This window comes from Myiozetetes cayanensis, unplaced genomic scaffold (genome assembly GCF_022539395.1).
Source record: "Myiozetetes cayanensis isolate MyiCay16 unplaced genomic scaffold, myiCay2020 scf2-11, whole genome shotgun sequence".
Lineage (NCBI taxonomy): Eukaryota > Metazoa > Chordata > Aves > Passeriformes > Tyrannidae > Myiozetetes > Myiozetetes cayanensis.
In genome coordinates this window covers 96,140,343-96,166,120 of record NW_026087411.1, presented here as the reverse complement: position 1 = coordinate 96,166,120, position 25,778 = coordinate 96,140,343, and the positions used below count along the sequence as shown (strand labels likewise).

The 25,778-nt window shown below is 35.0% G+C and overlaps 1 protein-coding gene across 5 annotated transcripts in view; it reads right to left on the bottom strand.

Annotated features, from left to right (window-relative positions):
- Nucleotides 1–25,778, bottom strand: part of SNTG2 (syntrophin gamma 2) — a 233,645-nt gene that overhangs the window by 39,275 nt on the left and 168,592 nt on the right. For all 5 annotated transcript variants that reach the window (XM_050316361.1, XM_050316362.1, XM_050316364.1 and 2 more), the window contains 3 exons: nt 17,018–17,147; nt 11,355–11,393; nt 1,166–1,282 (listed from right to left, as the gene is read on the bottom strand). In XM_050316361.1, the coding sequence (XP_050172318.1) occupies nt 1,166–1,282; nt 11,355–11,393; nt 17,018–17,147 (286 nt within the window). The remainder of the gene's footprint in view (nt 1–1,165; nt 1,283–11,354; nt 11,394–17,017; nt 17,148–25,778) is intronic.

Below are 25,778 nucleotides of genomic sequence, written 5' to 3'. Positions count from 1 at the left end.
GAAAATGACAATTAAAATTTATAGAGGAAAAGCATTCATGGGGTGTGTTAGTTATTTGTTTAACATTTCTGCACTGTTTTTACATTTTAATTGGATTGTAGTAATTGAATCAAATTTTAGTTCTTTGGCTTAACATATTAAACCCCCAATTTTTAGAGGGATAGAACCTCTGCTTTTCTCAGATGTCTCATTTTAAAAGGAATATTACTGGCTATTTTAAAATGCTTGAATTTGATAGGAATCATTGGATTAAGAACTTCAATCTAGAGAGGGGAAAATTTTACATATAGCATTTCACTGAGTTTCATAAATAAATTTTGAAAAGTATGTGCTTCCCAAAGGTATTGCAGACAGCACACATATAAAAGGTCAGATTTTCTTTGTATCACCTGACAAAACTGGGAGACTGACCATCTTCTGAGAAAAACTGTAAGCAAGTTGTGTAATTGAAATGGCATTCTAATTACACACTTTATTCTTTTTGATTTGTTTAAAGCAAAGATTGTCTGGAGAAAAAAAGAAAGAAGGGATTAAACACTACCTAAGTATGGGACTTTTTTAAAACAGTCTAGAATTCTACAGCTCATTTCTGTTTCATTCTTTTTAAACTAATTTTTACAAAAGTATTAGGTAAGTCATCTGTTGTGAAACAGAATTCTTGTTACTAGGTATGCAAATTATCCAAGCAAGACTTTTTCAGGCTATACAATTAACACTGGATTCTCTGTAACACTTCAATCCCTTGCCTGTGTGAAAAATCCACAAGTATCTACTAATACCACAGGGGGTTTATTTCATGATGTATCTTGTCTTTAAGAAAACAGAGTAACTGCCAACTCACTACAACTACAAATACCTTAGAATAAATAAGGTAAGAAATACTTGGCCTAACCACTCAAAGAAAAACCTGACCTTGACAACTTCAAAAAGTGAAACATTTACTCCCCACTAGGAATTCTGTAAACTATCCAGGTTCAGTAAGATTTTCAGAGGACCTTGAAAGAGGTTAAATTTCCAAAGCTTATTGAAATTCAGTGGCATCTCTGGCTTTAACTTATTTTGAAATCTCAGCTGACAGCTTCACTTGATAAAGGAAGACAAACCCAGACATAACCAACAGGTATCCATTTACAATGAAACTGCCACAAAAATATTAAATTTTTACCGGTGGAGTGCTGAAAATATAGAAGGATGAACCCTTCAGTGCCAGAAACTTGAATTTGTAGAGCTGAGATGAATCAGTTCCTTCAAGTCTCTCATTTACCCATCCCATATGTATGACCTGTAAAAGAAAATCACTGAAAATTAAAGCTCTATTTTAAGTGGATCATAAGAGTGGTTTTATTAGAATGGGATGCATCATACCCTTCACATTTGCCTTCCCACCACTGCCCACTACATATTCTTGAGGCATATAGTATCATGCCAGTGTGTCAGAAGTCCCTGAAAAGAATTAAATTTACAGTACTGGTAGTCTGAATCTTATCTGAAATAATCATAGTTTTAAAAGCCATCTATGTATCTCAAAGCAGACTCTCACTTGAGCCAGCAGAAACCTATGTGTACAGAAGTATATAGATATATTAAATCAAACAGCTTTCTCTAGGTTCATGTTTGCCACTGTTAACAAAGTCTTTGCCACACTTACTCTCTTTCAGAGTATATACACTTTTTCATATACACTTTGTCTAGGTTCTTGTAGAATTAGATGTCAAGTTCAGTGGTTACAAAACTATCACTGTTACAATACATGCCTTTATTGTCCAGAAATTAATGCTAAGAAAAAAACAAAATTAAGAAGTAAAACTGCATGCTTCCTCTTTAAGGTAAATGCAAATTTATAAAGGAATAATGTCATAGTGTGGTAGCAGAATATAGTGAATATAGTTACCGACAAAAAATAACAAGTGAAAAACATTCTAGGCTCCATTTGGCACACATTAAAAGGAAAATATTGCTCTTGAAACAGGTATTTAAATCTAGACTGAGTCACCAATCTGAACATACAATTCTTGCTGATAAGCTTGCTTATTTTCAATTAAGGCTACACCTACAGGCAGTAATGATTTACACAGGGGCAGAAATGTCAAAGCACTAGCTAATAGTATAGACGAATGCTTATACTAATATATCATGAAAACCTCACACATTGTTTTCTAACGTTGGTATTTAGTGTCTCAGTTATGTCTCTTATCAATCAATTTATCAGTAAATGAATAATAAATCGATGTGTTGAGCCAGACAACCCTTCTCTATACTCCATTAACATTTTAAGGAGATCTAAGAAACAGCACAATAAATACAGTAGCCCTTTCAGTTCTTGATTTGCTATTCTGTAAATTTAATAACTTTCACTAAAAGACTGTTTCTATAGCAGTCAGTAAGTGTTGAAACAGGATATTCAGAAACCTCATCACTTTAACAAAATATACTATATTATTGTTGATATTGTATTACAAATTATATTATTTATTTAGTTTATCAGGGTGGTAATGTAATATCAAATAATACAAACAAAAAGAATGACCAATACTATATTTTCCTTTACATTCATAAAGTCATGGTTGCTGACTTGCAAACTGACACCACTTATTATGGCAACCTAAAAAGTAAGTGCTAATGAATGTGAAAGAGGAAGAGGAAAAGACTAAGCAGAAGACATTTAAAAAGATAAAGAATTTATTAAGAAAAAAAAGAAACAGCAGAAATTAAAATGAAAATAACAAAAACAAGTACACTATACAACTTTACAAAGAGAGGAAAATCAATTATGAAATATCAGGGAGAAAAAATTTAAAGAAAAGAAAATTTCAAATGTATATTTGCCTATAAACATATAAAGTCCCCAGAAAGTAAAGAATGAAAATAAAAGAATTATATTTATCAGAATCAGTTTGATTAACTTATATTAACTTATACATATACTGATAAAATAATAAAATTATGTATCTTTTTATAGATAAATTAAAAATATATAATTTTTTTTATTTCTTTCCACACAACTTTCTTATTTACTGGTTTATTTAATGGTTGTTTAGACCACAGAAATGAAGAAATAATAATTATTCAGTTCCACAAAGGCAAACAAGAGTTGGTACTCAATAACCCTTAATAATAAGCTGTTCATAGATGGGTTATGGAGATTTTAATTGGATCTTAGTATGTGGGTAGGAATATTAGTCTTGGGATAAAAACTGGTCAGTTATTTGGATCAAAGCCTTCCATTTGAAGTGTTAAGGAGTGCTCATAAAGCTTAACAATACAAACTGTCTCATTCTCAGCATTGCTTTCACTGCTATTCAAAGCTACATGGAAAACTACCCTTATACCATTGATGTATTGTTAAGTTTCTATATTATACCACGTTTTATATGTTCTACCACACTTTCCAAAAGTTCCTGTAGGAAGAAAATGAGCAATGGCATTCATTATACGGAAATAAAACAAGTCACTAACAAAACATAATCCAATCATAGCAGATAAATGAAAGTTCTTATTTGCACCTATTGATTTTCTACAGGAATAGAGCATCTAGGTACTGCAATGACTAGAAACCTAACATGTATTAAATTTAATAAAGCAGTCAGTAAATTTCGTATATAGTACTTTTAGTTAAATAGCTATTAAAAGTAAATGACGCAAAACACTCCAAAGGGAACTGAAGAAAAAATCAAGTAGATCTCTATGTATGACACGTCAAAACAGACTTGGGTACACTTACATAATTAAAGTGGGATAAGAAGCTACAAGAGATGCCAGTTTGACCTGAAAGTTAACCACCTGTGTCGTACCATGAGGCACAGTGGAACAATAACAAATTAAGAAAGCAAAGAGAAGTACATCTTGAGGTAGCTGTAGCAATTTTTTTTGGTTTTATTTTTTTTCCAAAGTGAGTGGTATATGGGATATTTTGAAAGGTACAGATACTGGGGGTAGAAGGGAAGGCAAGCAGTCATTTCACATACATAAAGCCTAACTAAAAATAAAATAAAAATTAAAATAGAATTGGAATGCTGTAAGTTTTAATATTTTACATTAATGTTTTCCATTGTATATCAGTTGCATTCAGCTATGTCCAAATGGCTACTCTTTAAAGTGTAACGTTTTAGAGAGCAAGCTATAGAGGAACTTAAAAATTATGACACTCAAGTGTTTTATGTGCTTTAGCTCAAGAACGAAATTTGTAACTCCAAGTGAGGCACGGTTTGAACACCACAAATGGCAACATGTGTACTCATCTGAAGGGAACTATGAAGACAGGTATGTATCTGAATTCATGAGTCATCACAGCCATTGTCTGCCTGCACAAAATTTGTATTCTGAGTCCTTCTGGGTAGAAATAATAGTTTCTACTCTTTGCTTGTTTTAACAAGGAGGCTGGTAAATTGGACCTGATATTGCTCACCTTTCTTCATTATAGCCTTCTTATTCAAGTCAAGATCCAGAGCACAAAACTCTCTCTTGAAGACAGGTACCGCCAGTAAGTTACCTCACTGGTTATGCATTCTCATATTACACTTGGTCAGCAGCAGTATTTGTGCAGCAGGAACGAACCAAACCAAATAAAAATGGAATACTCAGGTCCTTCACTACTTTCTTTCTTTTTGGCTTAAACATCTGCTCTATATTTTAACAATATTACAACAACAATAGTATACATCTAGCAAGCAGAAATTAAAAAAGAAACAATTTCAAACTGTAGCTTCTTACCTCACTGCATATTAGCTGACCAGAGGTAAAAAGTTTAAGTGTTTTAAAGAGGTACTCCTTCTGTTAGAGTAAGTTTTTTCAATTGAGGACCTGAGGTCCCAGAAAAAGTCTCTGAAGCAGACCAAGACAATTTCATTAAGAATTGAAAAACTGACCTCACATACAAACAAAGTTAAAACAACTACCAAGGAAGATAGTTCTATCTCTGTGGTCTCTTTACGCTTAAAGGAATTTAGTCCTGCTCCCTTTCTACAGGTGTAAATTGTAAAATTATGGTCTGCAAAAAATCTAACTTTCCCAGATTAACAATTAGGATAAACTAATTGTATTGCTACATGTTATATTTTTAAAAACATTTTAATCTATTTCTAGAAAGCAAAAAGCCAACAGCAACAAAAAAAAACCAAACAAAAAACCAAATAAAACCCCCTCTAACCAAACAAAAAAAATGTCCCCCCAAAAAACTGAACAACCAAAACAAACAAACAAACAGATAATCCTGTAAACTGGAGGTGTAGGGAGTTTTTTATATGCTGCAGGATGAAGCCAGGCAAACAGAGTTGAAAGGAGGCTTCTGAGAAACGTAGTACTCTGAGTATAAAATTATCATTCCTGAATATTTCTTTTATACCTCTATGTCTTTCAACCTGCCCACAGGGACCTCTGGTCAATACCTTTTTGGAAACATAGTGCACAAAATCAGAATAAGTATTCCTGCCAAAGTCTTATACAGCAAAAGGAATGCTTAGCATGTCTTACAGTAACTCATTTGAGTACAGCCCACAATGTTTGCCTCTTTCTCAAAAACCACAAAGGAGACATGGTTGTTACCGCAGGAAGGTAAAACCCAGCCCTGGCCTGATGTTAAACTGACAAGGCAACAATGTGAGAAACTGCTGGACACTGCACACAACATGAAGGGAAAAGTTGGCTGGTTAGCCTACAGCTATACTAATACAGCAATAAGGGGATAAACGAGCAGGTGAAATATACAACAAGGAGATCAAGAATGGGTGAAGAATGTCACAAGATAATGAAAAGGGTGACTGCTTTATGGAGAGTTTTGGTGATATCACAGATTAAGGCTGAAATAACCAAATAAGCACATAAGAAGGAGAAAAAATAAGGGCCAATGGAGAAGCAGTAAAGTGTGGGTGGGTTCCTTATTTGGGAGGGGGAAAAAGGAATATAAGGTAAACCAACAGAATGTAGGTTTTTGGGATCTCAGTTGATCAGCCCTGTACCTGATTATCACAGACTGATGTAATAATAAATCATAATAATGATTGATAACAATGAATCTGTTGTTTTTCTTATTATCTCTATTTGACTGGCTTCTGCAGATGGAGGTATCTGAGATAACCTCTCTAAGTTCTAGTAAGAAACCGAGGATGGACCAAACCTTCCTAAAAGAATTTACACTCCCAGATATCTTTCAAGCATTTTCCGGTGACAACTTCCTTAATTTTTCCCAGTCTCTCACGCATACTTGATTATTCTTGCATATATGCTGCATCCTAACCCGCTTCATCCCTCTTTTTCAGAGTCATTCTCGAATATGTCAAAATCATTCATATGTCTAACACCATATTTTAAAGCTTAATGTCTGCAAAATTAGTAGGCTTACTTTTGCTAATGCATCATAAAGGCAGTATTCAGAGGAACTGGATCCAGGTCAGACCTCTCCAGTACTTCCAGGTAATATGTCAGTTTTGAAAATGAACCATTTATACTTACTATTGGATTATCCAACAAAATCTGTACAACTAAATCCGTATAATACTGTTTAAAATATTGCAATGTCGAATTGTCATAAACCTTGCTGGAATCTAGATATGTTGCAGCACACATCCACAAGAGAAGTTACATGATCACAGGAGAAAATTAGATTGGTTGACACTACTTATTATTGACAAATCCTGCAGGGTGGTTATTCATTTGTTATCTTGCTGCTCCATACAGGTATTTTGTTTTATTTCAAATTTCTTTTTTTCTGTTTCGTTTTTTCAAAACTGAGTCCCAAATTTACCTGCCTACCGATAATACAGAATAAAGTGTTTTCAAATTTCTAGAGTATTATAATAAATTACACCAAGCAGAATCAAAAGTTACAATGCGTAGATGCTGTGTGTTTCATCATCAACACAGGTTACATAGACACTTAGCACCCAAGTTTCAGCAGTGGTACTTACTTAAACCGTTCACATTTGTGTAATCCCTACATATTTCTTGAAACCTTGTAGTCCTTGACAAGGACTAACTAGCATGACATGTCCTGGGATAACTGGAGGTTTCCAAACAATTCCGATGGAGAGTATGGGATTTTAGCACTATTGGGAATAGTTTCTAATAGGCAGTTTGAATGCAGACACCCTGCTTTGGTGGATGAAAAGAATTTAAAAGTGTGGAATTAGCTAGACCATGACAATTAGCTTCATGACCTGGTACCATTTATTTTAACAGTATAAACATATTAATAATAACTACAAGTACTTCTACCTTTCCTTACCTCTAAATTTGAATCACAGACATAGGACAAAGTCATAGAACTCTAGAATACCCTGAATTGGAAGGGATCCATAAGGATCATTGAAGTCCAACTTACGGCCTGGCACAGGACCACCCCAAGAATCACACCATGTTTGTTTGACATTTTTTGGCAAAGAGGCACCTTAATACAGCTGATTTAGACCCAAGAACCAGTATCTTAGTCCTTTCTGATTTTCCTTATTTAGATGCCTACAGAATTCATCATGTTCTGGAGATTCAGTTTTCATTAAAACCAGTCAGGGGCAATATGAAAAAAAAAGAAAGCCCAATTTAGCAAAGTAATTTTTTATGTTCTTGATGACCCTGAATCCTAGGTTGCTAATGTCCTATGAAAAAATAATCTAAATGAAACCTATCCACATCCAACCTTGTCCCTTTATGAATGATTAAGCTGGACTCTAAAAGCAATGAAGAAAACTCACCACAGGTGACACATTAATGAAACTCTGTTTAATTCTTCAGGAAGGTCCATGCTCAAAAGCAAAGATAAATTTGCAGTTATCACCAATTTTACTTCAAGGCAGCTCTTCAAGTGACCTTCAATCTCTTAAGGTTATCCTTTCTCTAAATTTTAAATCAATTGCATTAATAAGAGCTATTCAGGTCTGGGCAAACATTATGTAACTGACATTAATAGGCTGCATTAATCTAGGACATAACAAGACCTCTTCTGCTTTCAGTTACTTTTGCCAAGTTTTATATGACACCTTTGTGATATATATATCTGAAAGATTCATAATTTGGTTGCTTTTAAAGCAAATTTTCACAGGACCTATACATTTTTGATAGTTCACGTTTGCTCCTTCAATATTTATGTTTTATTTCTTTGACCTGCCCAAATTCATTATATTCTTTCTCAGTTTTTGGCAGAGAAAAATCCAATGTTTTTTGCTATCAGTTCTATCTTAAATTTCAACCTCTGAAATTAGGGTCCTAATTGTATCGTGCCTTTTATTTATATTTGGAATAGAAATAGCGGGATAAATTTGTATCACCTAAATTTAGGCACCTACTTTAGATGATATGCTACGAGGCAAGTCAAGACAGCAAGAGTGGCTCCTATAAAGGATGATTTAAAGCACCGATATCAAGTTTCACATTTTAACAGCTCTCTGGAACAGAATAATTTTCTGCACTGAATATCTAGGCAGTTTATGGAGACTAGCCTGTTTATTTAGGAAATCAAACTATGTAGCTAGTGATAGGTTGTATGACTGTCCTCAATACTTCTTAAAAATTGAGGAAGAGTGTGTCTTCCTTTTTTCAACTAAACTCATTATGTGTGCCCAAATTGATAAGAAAAAACTTTTAATTGTTACTAAAGTACTTGCCGTAGACAGTTCATGCAACAAAAGATATCCAAATTAAATACCTTTTCCCCTGGCACTCATAATCACCTGTTTTTCATATCAGTTTAATTAATAATTAAAATCCAGGGCAAAGAAAGTAATTAAATCATAGAATTATAGAATATTTGGGGCTGGAAGTGAGCTTTAAATGTCCTTTAGGTCAACCCCACTGCAATAAGCAGGGACACCTTCAACTAGATCAGATTGCTCAGAGACTAATCTGACCTTGAATGTTTCCAGGGATGGGGCATCCACGGCCTCTCCAGGAAACCTGTGCCAGGGCTTTAGCACCCTCAGTGTGAAAAAACTTCTTCCTAACTTCAGACTTCTAATCTGAATCAATCCTCTTTCAGTTTAAAATTATTACCCCTTGTCCTATTACAACAGCTCTTGCTAAATAGTTTGTCCAAATCATTCTTTTAGGCCCCCTTTCACATACTGAAAAGCTGCAGTAAGGTCACCCTGGAGCCTTCTCTTCTCCAGGATAAACAGCCTCCCCTCTTTCAGTCTTTCCTATAGGAGAGGTGTTCCATCCTTTTGACCATCTTTGTGGCCCTCCTTTGGATCTGTTAGAACTGATCCATGTCCTTGAACAGGATGCAGCACTCCAGGTGTGGGTCTCGAGAGCAGAGCAGAGGAGCAGAATCACCTCCCCTGATCTAATGGCACTCTATTTTAGATGCAGCCCAGGACATGCTTGGCTTTCTGGGCTGCAAGTGCACATTGCTGGGTCATGCCCAGCCTCTCATTCACCAGCATCCCCAATTTCTTCTTGGCAGGGCTGCTCTCAATCTATTCAGTCCCCAGCCCGTATTGCTACTGGCAATTAATTACCTCGACTCAGGTACAGGACCTGCCATTGGGTTTTTTTGAACACCCTGAAGTTCCCACTGACCCACTTTTCAAGCTTGTCCAGGTCCTTCTGGATGGCATTGACTACTCTCCACTGGATCCAACCATCCAACAAATTCCTTATCAACTGGACAGTCCACCCATCAAATCCATTTCCCTCCAATTTAGACAGAAGGATGTTGTGGGGGATCATGTCAAAGGCATTACAGAAGTCCAGATAAATGGCATCTGTAGCCCTTCCTTGTTCCCTGATGCGATCACCCCACCATAGAAGGCTATAGGGTTGGTCAGGCAGGACTTGCCCTCGGTGAAGGCATGATGGTTGTCTCAAATCACCTCCCTGTCCTCCAAGTGTTTTAATACAGCTTCTAGGAGGATCTGCTCCATGATCTTCCCAAGAACAGAGGCTGACATATTTCCTGGGTTCCTCCTTTATATCCTGCTTAAAAATCGGTGCAATGTTTCCCTTTTTCAGTCACCTGGGAATCCACCCTACTGCCATGAAATTTCAGGTATCATGGAGAGTGATTTGGCAACTAAATCAGCCAATTCTCTCAGGACTCTGGGGTGCATCTCATCAGGTCCTGTAGACTTATGTATGTTCAGTTTCCTCAAGTGGTCATGAACCTGATCCTTCTTACAGTGGGAGGGACTTTGCTCTCCCATTCCCCACCTTGCAGCCCATCCTCTTGCAAGGTGTCAGAAGAGAGATTTCCAATGAAGACTAAATGCTAAATTCTTATACAGAATAGGTATTTATTTTGGTTTTAGGGGTAACTCGATTATCTACTATACATAGAATTGAAGTCTGTTGTGGGTTTTGAGGTATATTTTTTCAAAGGATTAACCCAAATATAAGAAAACAGTTTCCTGTGTAAGAAAATGTCAATGCTTAAATATTTTAATAACTTCTGGAAAAGCCTATATATGTCCAAGTACTTTGTACAAATAAGATGATGAAATAGTGACATGTGAAAGAGTATTCAATATGTCAAATTAATAAATATTTATTTGATCCTGATATGAAGAATTTTTTGACTCAGTCTTTGACTTCTATAATAAAAATTCCATAATTGATTTCTGCAGTCAAATGCTATAAAAGGCACCTTCTCTATTTTTCACTTCTATAATCTACAAACCCAGCATTTTTGAAAACAGCCAGAATTAGGCTCTGTGTTCTTGAGTAATAATGCTAGATTGATGCAATGAAAGCAGATGTAAGAGAAACTCATTAGTTTTATAATGCAAACTTCAGACTACTTTCCAGAATTAATTAATTAGTCTGGAAAATCCTTCTATTACATTTTAAAAAGCACTGTTACAGGAAGTAAGAATGCTTTCCAAAGCAGTCAATTAATCTGATTTTGGGACATTTGCCTAGTTGGCGTAGAAGAAATATATCAACAGACTCCTGAACTCCAAAAATCACAGACGAACAAACACAGTCTGCATAGCCTGATACATGTCAAACAGATTGGATTTGGAATTCACTCCTTGGCTATCAGTGCACATAGAATCATTGAATCATAGAATTAACTGGGTTGGAAGAGACCTGATACAAATTGAGAGCTAACAGATTCATTACTGCAGTGTTGCATGCAAACATACACTACGCTTTCCAAGACCTGGCTGGGAGTTCCACTGTTCCCCTCTCATGTATTTCATGGTTCTATATAATCCAGCTTTTAGGTTTACAGTGAAAGATTCTACTCATAACTGTGGATTAGTAAGAATAGTAATAATCTGCTGTATTGCATAGGCAATTTCAGAATTTCAAACCATAGTTTTATAATTTTAAAACAGACTAGATACGCATATGCAAGCTCTACAAATTTTCCAACAATGTAATAATGAGAATTAAAAAAAAAAAGGATAATCTAATAGAAGTCTTACCTGGTCTGATGGAGAACAGCATTTATTTGCCATTTTCATCTATGACAGAGATGGAAGAACACACAGAGTTATTTATATGCTGAAGAGTTTCTGTGATGCAATTAGCATTGATTGACTTAGTTATGGAATATAGTATTAATAGTTCAAAATTATATTTGTTAGAAATTTAATCATTCAGTGCTTAAATACTAGAGTTTTATTATTATACTGAATTTTGAAAAACAAGATTTGAAAGACAAAAGCCTTTTATCAGAGTTTTCATTAAATCATTCATAAAGATTTGCATGTATGACTTTAACTTTGCCACTCTGAGCGAAAATATTGTACTGTACTGTAGACACCTCACTCAGTTAAACAATTGCTTAAGTAGATTTACAAATGAGGTCTGTGATTAAGTACTTGCAAAACGAAGACAACAGAGTCTAAGATGTGTTGAAGATGAAAGTAAAATAGTATGGGCTTTCCATTTAGTTTGCTCTTCAAGGTAAAGTTACATCTCTCTCTTTTTCTCTTTGTTTAGGCAAAGAAGAGTTTTGTTCATTTTGGCTTTTCTCTGGCAATCATAGTTTGCACAGATGAGTGGTAGACAAACCCTGACATATATTCCCTTCTTTAAAGTGTAACACTTCAAAGTGCAATATTGGTAAGTGTAAATAAGAATCTAGAAAGAAATAGATTAGACTAGAAAAACAGACTCCCCTATATACAATGAGTAAGTTGAAAATTGTCCTAGAGTTGATGAGTACTTCCAAAGGACCTTGTTGTCAAAAAGCCTGTTTTAGAAGAAATGAAAGGCTTGTGATAAGAAAACCAAAACCTATACATATGGAAAACTATGACTGCCACAGGAAATGAGCAGTATAGTAGGTTCAGATGGGCCTGGAAAAAAAGTGTGTGTGAGACTGGCCATGCAGGTTTTTCTGCAAAATGAGGGTAGAGTATTGTGAAGTGCTACCTCATAAGCAGTTCAGCTTCCCATTGGTAAGGGCAAGAAGGAATAATGCCTTGGACTCCACAGCTATTCACTGCACAGTCTTAGCTCACTCCCTATTCAAAGCAGGGATGGCTGCAGCCCTGATGTAACTGTGGGGAGAGGAAAGATCTTCTATATCATATTATGTCCCTATGACATGGACCTGAGAAGTATGTACTCTCCACCCAGGCACCAAATGTTCTCTACATGCCACCACAGCTGGTGCAGAGAGACAGGAATGTGATACACTTACCTTGCTGGCAGTGCATAGGTTCTCAGCACTGCAGTACAGTAACAGGAGCTGAAGACAGCAGGGGAACTAAAACAAAAAACCTGGATCTGCAAAGACTGCAGGGAACTTTAAAAAGGAGCTATTAAACAAATTGTAATTCCTATACTCTGTTCTGAATGGATACATACAGGTCAGGAACAGACTGGGGATTAAACAGTTCAGAATCCTTTACCTAAATCTAAATACCTCCCAGGCTGGGATTTATCTCACATATAATACACCTATATTCTCTTTCCAGACAACAGTGAGAGTGAAGGATCTTGACAAGCAACTATTTTTTTAACTAGCTATAATAGTAATTAACTATTATTAACTCAACTGCAATACAGAATATCACTCAGATACGTGTTTAGGTGAAGGAATAAAAGAGAAGGTTTGCACAGTATAAGTTAAACGATTAAAAAAGCTGTAAAAGGTATTAATATGATCTGGATTAATAAACCTACTTCGATGCCAAATTTTGGGTTTCTACAATCCTTCAATGAAATTGCTTAAATGATTTATAAAAACATAAATAATTTTTAAAGTGGAACAAGTGCATCATAACTTGTTCTCTTATCTGCTTATGAGATATTTATTTATGAATTTTTTTTTTTTAAATAAGATGACTAGAATATGCTGGGGAAAAATACAAAACCTTGAGACAGTTACAAACATAAGAAATAAGTCTCTATAATGTAGATGAACTGGTAGCATTACCTTTCGGTGCTTCTACCCATTATGACTACATTAATGTTTGGTGCCATATTTTAAAGAAAAAAAGCTGCACATATCTAATAACTGGCAATTTGAATGCTGCAAAATAGAGAGAGAAATATATATTATCCCAAAAAATCTCTCCTAAAAAATCATCTCCATCACAAATTGTCACTTCAGCCTACAAAGAACCCTCCCTCTAAAGAAATTAAGAACAGCAGCAGTGAGAAGCACATGCAGATTAACTTGTTTCCTGTGCTTCTTGTTTCATCATGGAATATTCACCGACAGTTTCTGTTACCTCTCTTCCCTCAGTTTCTTCAATTGCACCTCCTTCTGCGAGCAAAGAAATGCATGAAGAAATAAATCTGAGATGCTGATTCACCTCTATTTATTTCTGCCAAACGTAAATGGGAAGAGCTTTGAGAACATTGAAACTGGGGATTGAATCACAAAGGAAGATGACAGGGTAGTTTCATGCTGGTAGAAAAGTATGTGAAAAAAATCAGAATATGAACAGAGAGATGAATAATTTGGAGCGAGTGTCCTCAGAAAAAAAATGTAATGCATGCTGCTTGCAAAGCCAATTGTTACTAGGAGATTTTCTGAGCTAAGCATACAAAACATGTGTCAGTAAGGAGGGCTGAACAGATGCCCTTACATTTTTCTCCATGTTGCTGTACTTCCTGTGCTCCTCTGTCATCTAAGAACTAACTCTGTCCAGGCTGGTACCAGAATCATTAGTTCTCATCTACCAAGTACCACTTTCTAAATATGCTAACACACAGGGGCAGAAGCCTTATGCAGTGACAACTCCTCACACCTTCACTGTTGAAAGATGACTCCTCCTTTACACTTGATCCCCAGAGAGCTTGCCTTTGTATAGAAGTTAGATGTTTCAGTACTTCAAAAGAGTAGTCTGACATTAGCAGAAGTGTCACATTGTGGAAGAGCTATTTTTGTACTACCTACATTAGGACTGTCTTCTGACAAAGAGGTGCCAGTTGCTGAACGAAACTATATTAGGGTAAAACAAAAAACCATGAAGTATATTAGGATAAAATGATACAGGAAAGATTGTGTGCAGTGCAAGAAAACAATCTGTATTAGAAGCTCTTTAAGAACTAAAATTCTAAAAGAAATTATTCAAAATTTTATGCAAATATGTAGGACAAAGGATATATATAAGAGTAGCATGAATATGCACAGATTAATTAAGAAAGATTGAGGTGCAGGAAAGCTTGCTAAAGTCATGAAACAAGTACCAGCAAAACAAAATCTAAAAAATGTGTGGAAGTAAAATGTGAACAATGGATAATATTGCTTCAAAACTTAGTAATAGGTCGGGTAAGAATGCTGACATCATGCCAAATGTATCATCAAGAAGGTCCATTGTGACTATGTATCTAATAATTAATTTCCATACAGAGATGATGGCATAGGACAGAACAGGAAATGACTAATTTAAATATTTGGAGAAGTGACTAAATTTAGAGTCAGCAAAGACTCATGAAAATAACCCATAACTAGATAAGGAAGTATCTGGATTTCTGAATGAGTAGTGATTATCTTCAGATACTCCTGGAGAATGGGAGAGACACTGTACAGAAGTGGAAAAGTGCAGAAACAGTGAAGAGCTCTGAAGGAATTACAGATCCATTCCCTAATGTCAATTTCTGAGGTATGACAAGAAAAGAAGGATTCTGTGAAATGGTAGTACTAAGGTACTAAAAAGCATTCAAAATGGACTTTCAAGAAGCCTAATACAAAGGCTTTGCCCTAAACACTGTGGACAGTGGTCTGTGTCCTCTGGCTGCCCAGAGGCAGCAAGTGCTCTCCAGTGCTCTCCTGTTGTAAACTGCTGCACTCCAGCCTCACGATCCTCATCTTAAAAATGGTTTGCCATAAAAGCGATTCTCGCTTATTATTACATCTCCTGTTCTGATACTCAGTAATCAAAATAATGCTCTGGCTGGACCTTTCCGGTTGTACCACAGGTTGCACACCTAAGAAAGTCCATTAAGTCCAAGCAAAAAGTTTATGTGCTTCTTATCTGAGCTACACAGAGTTTACTCTATAACATAGAGTTTACTCTGTAACTCATCAAAAACACAAAAAATGGGAATTCACCTGTTCACGACATTCATGACTGGTATTTCTCAAACCTTTCCTAGGAACGTTTATATTACAACCAGATGGACTACTTTGTTTACAAAATTCACTATTGTAATAGATAAGGGAGAAGACCAATGAAACTACTCACACAGGTCCCACCACAGTGAAGATACTATGTCAGGACATGTATTACTGCAGATAGTGCCTTTGAAACAAACAGACTAGCATGCTATGATAATAAAAGCTCATTGCATTTATAGCCACTTTTTATTGTCCTATTCACTTATATCCTTGGACTGGCTGTTATTCAGTTCATTTCATTAAAAAGAAAACCGAACTGTCTTAGTAACTATGAACTGGAATTGCTCTAAAATATTACTATGCACTTTCTTAGAATTGTAAAATAATAATATTGTGTACATGATGTAAATCACTAAACAGAGATTAATTATAAAGAATGCATCATAAGCAAAAATGATTTTGTCAAAGAGATTGCTTAAGCAATTGAATATTTTAAAAGATTTAATGGAATAAATGAACTATTGTGATTAAATAGGATTCCACGGAACTTTTGATGACTAGAAAATAAATTAAATTTAAATCTCTGTTAACCAAAGGTTTATATTGAAATCCAATAGGCAAAATTCTACGCAATATAATCTGAAGAACTAAGAAACAGTTCATCTAGAGTACAAAGCATAAATTAAAGTCATGCTACTAAATTTAATTTATAAAAGACATTACAGATTCAACATATTTAAGAAAAAAATATTTAAACCTCTACAGGCAATTCTTTCAGGGATAACAGTGCTTTTATTTTTATATTTTCAACACTGATTTTTACCATTTCTTAAAGGCAAATATATTTTCAATATTGTACATTATCTAGTTCCCTATTTAACTTTATGGTTCATTCCAAAATCCTCAATAGTTTTTAGCTGTTCTTTGTTGTAATAATAACGTGCTGTCCAAATAGCAATTTTCTGTTTCACCTGGGATTAGATAATACTTCTGCTTGCAACAGAAAATGTTACTTATTAATTCACAGGAATAACTTAAAATAGCATAAGCACCTTTATACTTCTAGGGAGAAAGGAGAAAGATGGAATAATATGACCTTAAATAAACCAACTCTTAGACAACTTAGAGAGGTAAAAATAATGTCTCCCAGTAAGCATCTGTAAATCACCCTTCACTAGCTATGGAATTTTCACATGCCTACTTCAAAATCAACAAATGTTAATCTCAAGCACAGTTTAATTATAAAAATGTAAAAATTATACATTTGGTCATGTCTAAAGCTCTGTGAAATTACCACTATGGATAAACATTTTGCCTAAAAAGTCTTAAAAATAATAAATGCAATGTTTTTCTACTACTCTCTGTTCTATGATAACACTGCAAGTCCTGGGAACTTCATGATAGTTGTGATCAGACAACCTCTCCCTGATTTTCCTTTCTCCTTTTTCTCTTCAAACACAAGCACTTTATATATTGCCTCTTATATGTGAATTGTTTTCTACCCTTTGAAAACTAGAAATAATTTTACAATAGCATAGACAAGAAAATATGCAGAAAGTAACATACATTTTGAAGTGTCAAATCACTGATGTTAGTTGACATTGCTCTCAGCCAGTCAGCACTCTCCTGGGCTGTATAAAACTGAAGTATCCCAGTACTAACTCCATCAAGCGCCAGCACTTCAAATGCATTAGATCTGCAGTAAGAAGAAATATCCATAAAGGAAGATACATCAGTTTTCTGAAGCTGCCCAATATATATCAGTGTTCAAGTGATTTTTATGCCTTTTGACAAGTTTTGCGTGTTTATTTTACAAATCAAAAGAAAAGCAACAAAAAGAAGAATAAGAATGGGCAGTAGCAGGAACAACAGATACAATAAGTACTTTCTCTGTACCAGCATGCATGTGTTGATGATAATTTACTTCCCCTGAGTACACATATTACATTCATAATTGCCGAACTTAAGGTAGTGGATTCAGAAAGTATGCATTAGATCTTTTTGAACAAACATAAATTTTTTTTAAACCGAATTGCCAATTTTCTTCCTTGCACTTTAGCTTCATTTACTAGGAATGTACAAAAATGCAAAGAAATGTATTCCCAACATTCATTTCTTGGTTTGTAGTATTTTTCTACATATCATTCAAGGCAATGTTTTCTTTACGCTCTTTTATGACATAGGAATTTGAAAATTGTTCTTAGAAGTTTCTTTAAGTATTTTTTGTTAAACAAATTTCTCAAAACAGCATTGATACATGGGAATGTGCAATTGCATTTTATTAACTTTTAATGTAACTTTCACATGTTTATAGCATCTTTACTCTGCAACTGCCAATGGCTTCCTTACTATCTGCAGTAAGCTATGTATTGTGTATGTACCTCTGAAACCCCCTGCATTTGGTTGCTGCTGGGATATGCTTTTTTTACTACAAGATTTTTCAATAGGAACAACAAAAGCTCATTAAGTAGTTGCATGGAAGTACACTGATCTAAATGTAAAAAAGTTGCAGTAACTAAACTTCAGAAAGATTCATAGATTATTTAAATGCCTATGACTGTCAGGAGAATTACATTTTAGTCATGCTATTGTGAAAGACAATTACAATTATCTGAATGATTGTCTATGTTTGTTGTGTATATAATATGGAGAATATTACTGCTACCTTCTACACTTACACATTAGATATTTATACTTATAGCTGCGTTGCTTCATTTTTGGTACTAACTTAGAAGAAAGCCAACTACTGAATCCAAAATACTGCTCTATGAAGTTGCTGAGTTTTCCTAGGGTTCTCTGATCTAAGGTGGAGTCTTCTACTGCTTAATCCACAATATATGTCAACATAATCATTCAAAATGACACACAGAAGTTCACACGCAGTTATTCATTCAGGACTTAGTGAAAAAGTTTTTTAACTAACCTTTGTCATTTGTAAGGATTTCAATGGTGAACGAGAATATTGAACTCTATTACTTGCCAAAAAAGGTAACATCACATACAATCTTAATAAGAAAAAGTATCTCAATAGATATATATGACAGCGTTTACTGTTAAAAGAGTCATAAAGCATTATACTTGCTTTTTGCAAAAATTACATGCTTGGCCTGAAGACTTAAATATATATCAGCTGATTTCTTGTTTTACTTTCATGATTGAATTATCACGGTAACTACTAAAACCTGATGGCAATGGCACAATTCTGTCACTTTCATTTAGTAAATCTGTTTCACCTCAGAAAGAAAGAAAAGGTCAAAACAAATAATTTTATTGTCTTCAAGTAAACTGAGTCAATCACCTCTCAAGCACATTGTTCCTTTTACCTAAGGCTCTGACAAAGATCCCCAACAGCACTGTAATGAAATGACTTATGATATGATCTTGTCAGCATCCCACTGAGACAGTGAAAATCCCTATGCATTGATACACAGAGGAAGCTGGAAACAGACTTAATTTGGTGCTGTGAAGAGAAGCCACTCACAATAGCCAGCTTAGATAACCAATTCAAATATCAAAGCTAAGATGGTAAATCCTTACACAGTGAGAGGACAATCCTTGGAATGGGCTTTATCACTGAACGTGTGCTGAGCTGACTCCTGCTCCAAGGAGTGTCCACCAAGATCCCCAAGCCCTTCCTGCAGAGCTGTTCCCTTGCTCCAGCAGACTGACACCAGGACATCCTTCCCCAGGATCTCGGTCTGGTTCAAGGAATCTGATGTGCCAGTGGTGCTCAGCTGCCAGGCACATGGGACTGAGACCTTTGGGGCACTGCTCTCCCTACTGTGCTGACTTGGGCAGGAAGGTAGTATTACCTGAGAGCAGTTTAGTGCATTAAATGATATACGAAATGAAAGAGCTAAGGCTTTTCAAAGTAAATTATGCCAGCCATGAAGCCTGTGCCAGTAACACACTGATTTTACTCTCAACTCTCAACTTTAATCAACTTTACTATGATTATTTCTTGCCTTCAGTTTCACTAATTTCCCTCTGAAAATCCCATAATATATTGATATTGTTCTGAAAAGCATAGTGTGTAGAACGCTACTAGTAAAAACAAATATTCAAACTAAAAATAAAAGTTTACCAAAAGGAATCCTGAGGCTTTTAAGTGAAACGATCAATTCAAGTACTGAGATAGCACTGGAATTCAGGAGAAAATAAATCTGAGAGGCTTAAATGCCATGCCTTTCTCTCTACCATTTCCCCAAAACACAGAAAAGAAAAAAAATAAAGAGGTAGAGCAAAGCGCTGAGGAGCTTTCCATTTAATACCAAATAGTAAGTTTGAGAGGTCTCAAGATGCTGTAAAGTTGCTGTGGTTTTGGTTTAGGTTTTTTGGGGGGGTTGTTTAGTCTGTTTGTTTGGTTGGTTTTGTTTGCTTTCTGAGGCTACCATTTTAAAGACCATTTTAAAACATAGTCAGAGGAATTTGCCACCTCTTCCATTACAGCAGTTGTGGTACTGACTACTGCAACTTTAATCAGAAATGTATATTTTCATTTCCTAAATTCCAGAAATTTGTGTCAAATTAGCCTCACATATCTTGATTTCAGATTTGTCTCCCAGTCTGTAACTTTGTTTCCCTTAAGCATTTCTGCCAAGGAGCATGAGGCACTGTTTTCCATACTCGGTCTCTTACTATCTATCTCATTTTCGTGGTGAAATGATGAATGGACCTGCATTCCAGGTGTCTTCTGGGGTTTGTTTATGGCAGTAATTTCTTTTAGTAAAATAAACACTCTCTTTGTGAGAATGGCAGACAGAATAACAGATGAATATTGGCAGACTTCATGCTATCTTTTAGACATTGACACTTTTAAACAAGTAATGTTAATTAATATTAATAAAGCATATTTTGCCATACAAGTAGTTAGATACTTTAGAGGTGTCAAATTAAAAGATTGTTCTAAGATAAAATGTATTTTCAGTGCCAGATGAAATGGTAAAACTGAATTTTTACTTTACTGGAGGCTAAGAATTTCAGCAAAACATATTTTTAGATTTCTCAGTATCTGTGGCATGTGAAAACATCTCTCCATTAGAATTATATAGCTATTTTATTGTGTTTCCCCTATAAAAACCTAGACACATGTCTGACAGCAGCTGTTTTACCTGAAGTTTACTACCATGCTGATACAGACAGATAGATTTGATCTACTTTGCATCTTCCCAGGTCTTAAATCTGTATTCCTTCCTGTTTGTATGATTTCTTTGACGTCTGAGTTGAGTGTTTAATGCTTTTGTTCCAACATTTTTTCGTGGTTTGTTTATGGTACTATATGACCCTCTTGCTAGAATTTATATTTAAACTGAAATTTTATGGACTATGGGTGGATGTGAGTGGAAATTCTCCATAAAGAATTATCTGAATTACTTAATCTCTTTGAAATGTCATGTTAAAAATAATAGGATTGTGTGACATGTAAATGTCATATAGTCTCATACCTTAAACAATATTCAAATGTGCTCATATATCTGGATTATTAACAGAAACTACGTAGCTAAAAATATATCAAAGCATTAAACATAAACTTGGATTACATTTTATGTTTGTGGTTTTTTTGGGGAGCATTTTGCTTCCAGCATTGTAACTTTTGTTTATTACACTTAGAGCAATCAAATAAGATAACTGAAGTAACATAGACAGTATGCTTCTACAGAGATTTTCTAACTGATATGCCAAAAAACTGTGAGTGAGTACTCATTCAGGTTTTGTAACTCAGATTATGTTTAATTCCTAGATCTGTCTCAAAATGGTTTCTTCCACTTGTTAGTTTTCAATTTATTTACCTAATTAAGACATTTTGTTACCTTACTAAAATGTTAAATGGAAAATACAATCCTTCAGAAAGATTCTGTTAAAAAACAGTGAGTACATTAAAAAAATAAATCAACTGCACAATACTCTGTAGTAATTTCAGTGGCCAGAATAACAAGGAATAGAAACCAACTCCTAAATGTAATTAAGTTATTTAGTATGGGGATCATAGTTACATGGGCTCTTAGATACCAGGCCTGAATTACTTCCACTCAATTCTTCACTTTTCCATATTCTAAATAAGCATTTTTTCTTCAGTGTCTAAACTCATAATATTCAAGGGCTTATATTTACTGTACCTTCACTCAAAGCTCCAGTCAATACAGTGTATAAAAATTACTATACAGTACTACCAGTATCTGCTGTAAGGACTAAAAAGACTTATCTACATTTTCCCAAATAACAATTTAGACATTTCATAAGAAAACTGAAATGATGAATTACATCATTTGAGTTCTACATGAACTACAATGAATGAACTACATTTTCCACTTTCTATAAGACTACTTATCTTTACTTCTATATCTTAAATAAATCCCCCCACAAAACTTACTATGAACTACAAACTCTTTTGGCTGAGAAAGACCTACTGATCTCATTATTTCTCTGTTAAACTTACACCAGACTTATTGACCAACTCTATCCTCAACATGCAAAAAATATTTCCAACCACCAATTAAGCATATTCAGAGCAACAGTATTCCCACTGTATTTATTACCTTGCTTCTTACAGAGAAAAACTACACTGATGGATTGGTGAGAAGTGTAGAATAATAGAAGTAGTAATGCTGTATTATAAAGGCAATTGAATTAAAAAATTACTGAATTGATAAATAATCCAAAAGATTAATCAGCCTGCTGGATATAAATATTGAGATAGACTCCAATCATATCAACAATGTGACGTACACTAATTCAGGGTGATTTCACTAGTTAATACAATGTTTAATCATCCATTGAGAAAATGAATGGCATCTATTACATTTCTTAACTTTCCTTTAAAATATTCTGGGGAATTTTTTTGCTTTTGTTTTGTGGTATGGACAAACATACTTGACAGTCACACTCTGCAGTATTTTCAGTCATTCCTTTATGAAAAGGAAAAAATATATCCCATTCTCTCTTGTTTCTCTTAATATATATGGTGTTGACAGAATCTAAAACATATAGAAAAACATGCTCCTGTGTCATTGAGTCACCAGTCTAAAGACTTCCTCAGAAAAAAAACAATAAAAATTCTAGTGTTATGAAAAGCCAAAGGTAACTCCTTCCTCTTCAAATTAAAAAAAAAAAACAAACAACAACCAAACATATACATGTGATCCTGGCCATCTCATGACACAAGAGTATGCTGAAAACATGCCCTTCTTTACCAATGTTACCAGAAAACTCTTATGGAGTACAGAAGAATTTAAAGTGCACAGTTTACCCCAAAGGAAACAATCCAGCCAAATCTGACTAGATAAGAATAGATTTGAGCTAGGCACACTAAAAGTAATAAATAATAATAATATAATAATAATGGCCATTATTATTATTATTATTATTATTATTATTATTATTATTATTATTGAAAAATGAATATTGAGCAAGATGTTGACATGCCATACATTGTCATACTTAGTTGTTTGGTTTTTTTTTTTGTTTGGGGTTTTTGTTGGTTTTTTTTTTTTTTAAATAAAGGTAACAAAAAGATGGTATTCAGGAAGAATATCAGACTCTGTTTGACCTTATGACAGACAATCTTTTTTCTTGTTCCTAAGGTTATCTGTGAGTTATTTAAAGAAAAAGAATGCTGAAAATATGAAACAATCTTGAAGATTGTCTGGAGAAGTAAAGTGAATGAGGTCAGAGGAGCCATCCAGACTGGCTGATGGCAGTTTACCACATCAGAACAGCAGGAGTACCTGGATTCTCATTTACAGACAGTATACATAGCATATACAATAAAATACTATACATTTTTTTCAAAATCAGTCTGGGATTGAGTATAGCAACAAAAGTATGGAAAGTTCTGCTGTAGGCAATTGTAATAATTCCACAGGTGTAAAAGATGTGTTCATATTGGGGAAAAGAGGAATTGAAGAACGCAGAATGTGCATTACCTGTGAGTGGACAGACAGGCTTCAATAATCTTTCGTAAGCCATAATATTTTTCATAGTTAAAAAGCAATGCCAAAAGCCAAAGGGCTGTAGGCAATATTTGATGGAAAGAATTATCCAGCCCTCTCTGAATTTAATTCTGGTAAGAAGTAGGGGAAAAGACCTTTTATACAGTCCATCTAGCTGAGCAGAAAGCACACAGTTGTGTATGTGACACTACAAATTATAGTTCCAACACTGCAACACTCAATAACACTGACTTCAAAAGTAATCTGGCTGTTCTGATGCCAGGGCACCTCTGCAAGACCAATTGAGGTAACTTAGTGGATAAAATATAATGAAGCATTGCAACAAAACAAAGTTAGGACAAAGAACACAAGAAAGGCAAAAAGTTAAAAGGTTGACAGACTCATGGACTCATATAATACAGAAAAAAACAAGCATGCTGTCAAAGATTGTATGCAAACAGGCTTAAAGTAAATATTCAGAGTATGGAAAAATTAGCAAATTGGTCAGAAGGATCTGTGATACGTTCAGAGAAATGACTCACTCCAGACTTTAGACTGATGACTGAAATGTGAAAGGGAACAGAGATGTGTAGATATGGCTGAAAGCAGGATTGTTATTTAGACTGATCATAGGTTTTGTTTCATGCAAAGCAGATATTTGATTTTAGTGAGCAATTACTGAAGACAAATGTTGGAAGTTATGCTTATATGAACATGGGGAAATGTAAAACAAAGGATACAAGTGGGATAATAGTAAAAATATGTACCTGCCTTTCAGAGGAGGAGAGTATATGATAAAAGTAGTTTGGTATCCCTCAGGCAAAAATAAACACTTTTATTAAGAACACGGGAAGAACCTCATCCACAGTCAATTTCAAGCCAATATTGCTTTAATCCTCATATAGGTGTTTCTGTTGGTTTACCAAAATAAGCAAGGACCACTTACTAGAACTGAAGTATCATGGGATGGTGATAAGCTCTAAGGAATTATTTCATCTTCCTTCAGAGTGTATACAACAAAAATGAAAATAATCCACCAGTTATTAAGGAGTGGTATGTATACTAAACATATATGGGAATGAGATGCATCACAAGAGAATATGTCTCTGCAAGATTAAAACTGAAAATATTAAGCTCCTCAGTTTTTCCAAGAAAAATGTATCTGTGAGTGCTCCATCCTGGGCCAGCAGCCAAGCATCCACACTGCCACTCACTTCACCACCCTTCTCCAGAGGTGCAGCACAGAGAATATGAAGAACAAAAAAACTCATGAGTTGAAATAAAAACAGTTTAATAAGCAAAGGGAAGAGGAAAATCTCCCAACAAACCAAACCACAATAAAACAAGAGATGCAAAGGCAACCACTCACCACATCTCACAAGCAGAATGATGTCCTGTCAGTCTCCAAGTAAAGGCTAGCTCCCCTCAAGCCCCCTCTGCTCTGTTTTTATTGCTGAGCAATGATGTCATGTGGTATGGAATATTCCTTTGGTCAGTTTGGGTCACTGGCCCTGGTTGCACCTCCTCTCAACTTCTTGCCTACCCCTTGGCCTCTTCACTGAGTGGGAGCAGAGCAAGAAAAAGAGAAGGCCTTGATGGTGCACAAACACTTGTCAGCAACAACCAAAATACTTGTATGCTATTAAAACTGCTAGAGTCACAATCCAAAACACAGCACCATATAGACTACTATGAAGAAAATTAGCTTCATCTCAGCCAGACCCAGTACAATATCTGAAGGTGTTTTACTTCAAAGAATTTTCAAAAGGCACATGCTACTGTTTTGCAAACTAGAATCCCTTGGGATTTCTCCATCTAATGGGTGAAGTGCACAGCACAGGAGTGAAACTGCTTCAAACTGTCAGGGTGATAACTGAAGTCAGAGGTTTAAACGTTCTATCTGCTTTCACTTATCCTTAACATTTTAGAATATTAAGTTGACGATGAGTTGATGTCTAATTGTACACACTGAGATTTGTTCACTTAATTCACAGGAGAACTCCTAAGCTTTGAATGGTTGGGATGGATTGGAAAAGGTTGGACAACATGAACTGGTCAGTTGAAGGGGAGGAAGAAAGTGATGGAGGAAGTGATGAGAGACTAAATAGAACAGAATTAAGAGTTCAAACAAAGTCTGTGGAAGATCCTACAACTTTTCTGGACAATTTATTATTATTCACCTGTGATGCTTTAACACAAAGTCTGGGAGAGGAGCTGCCAAGTGATTTAGGAGATTATTGCACTAACTTAAAGCAGCAAATCTGTTCTACTAGAAAATAATGATTTTCAAGTAATTTTTATGAAAAGGGTAACAAATTTGGTATAGACCAAGAAAGGTTTTAACATGAATTTCTAATACCTCCTGGTAACAGGTGACCTGTACTGTTGATGCTTCAATA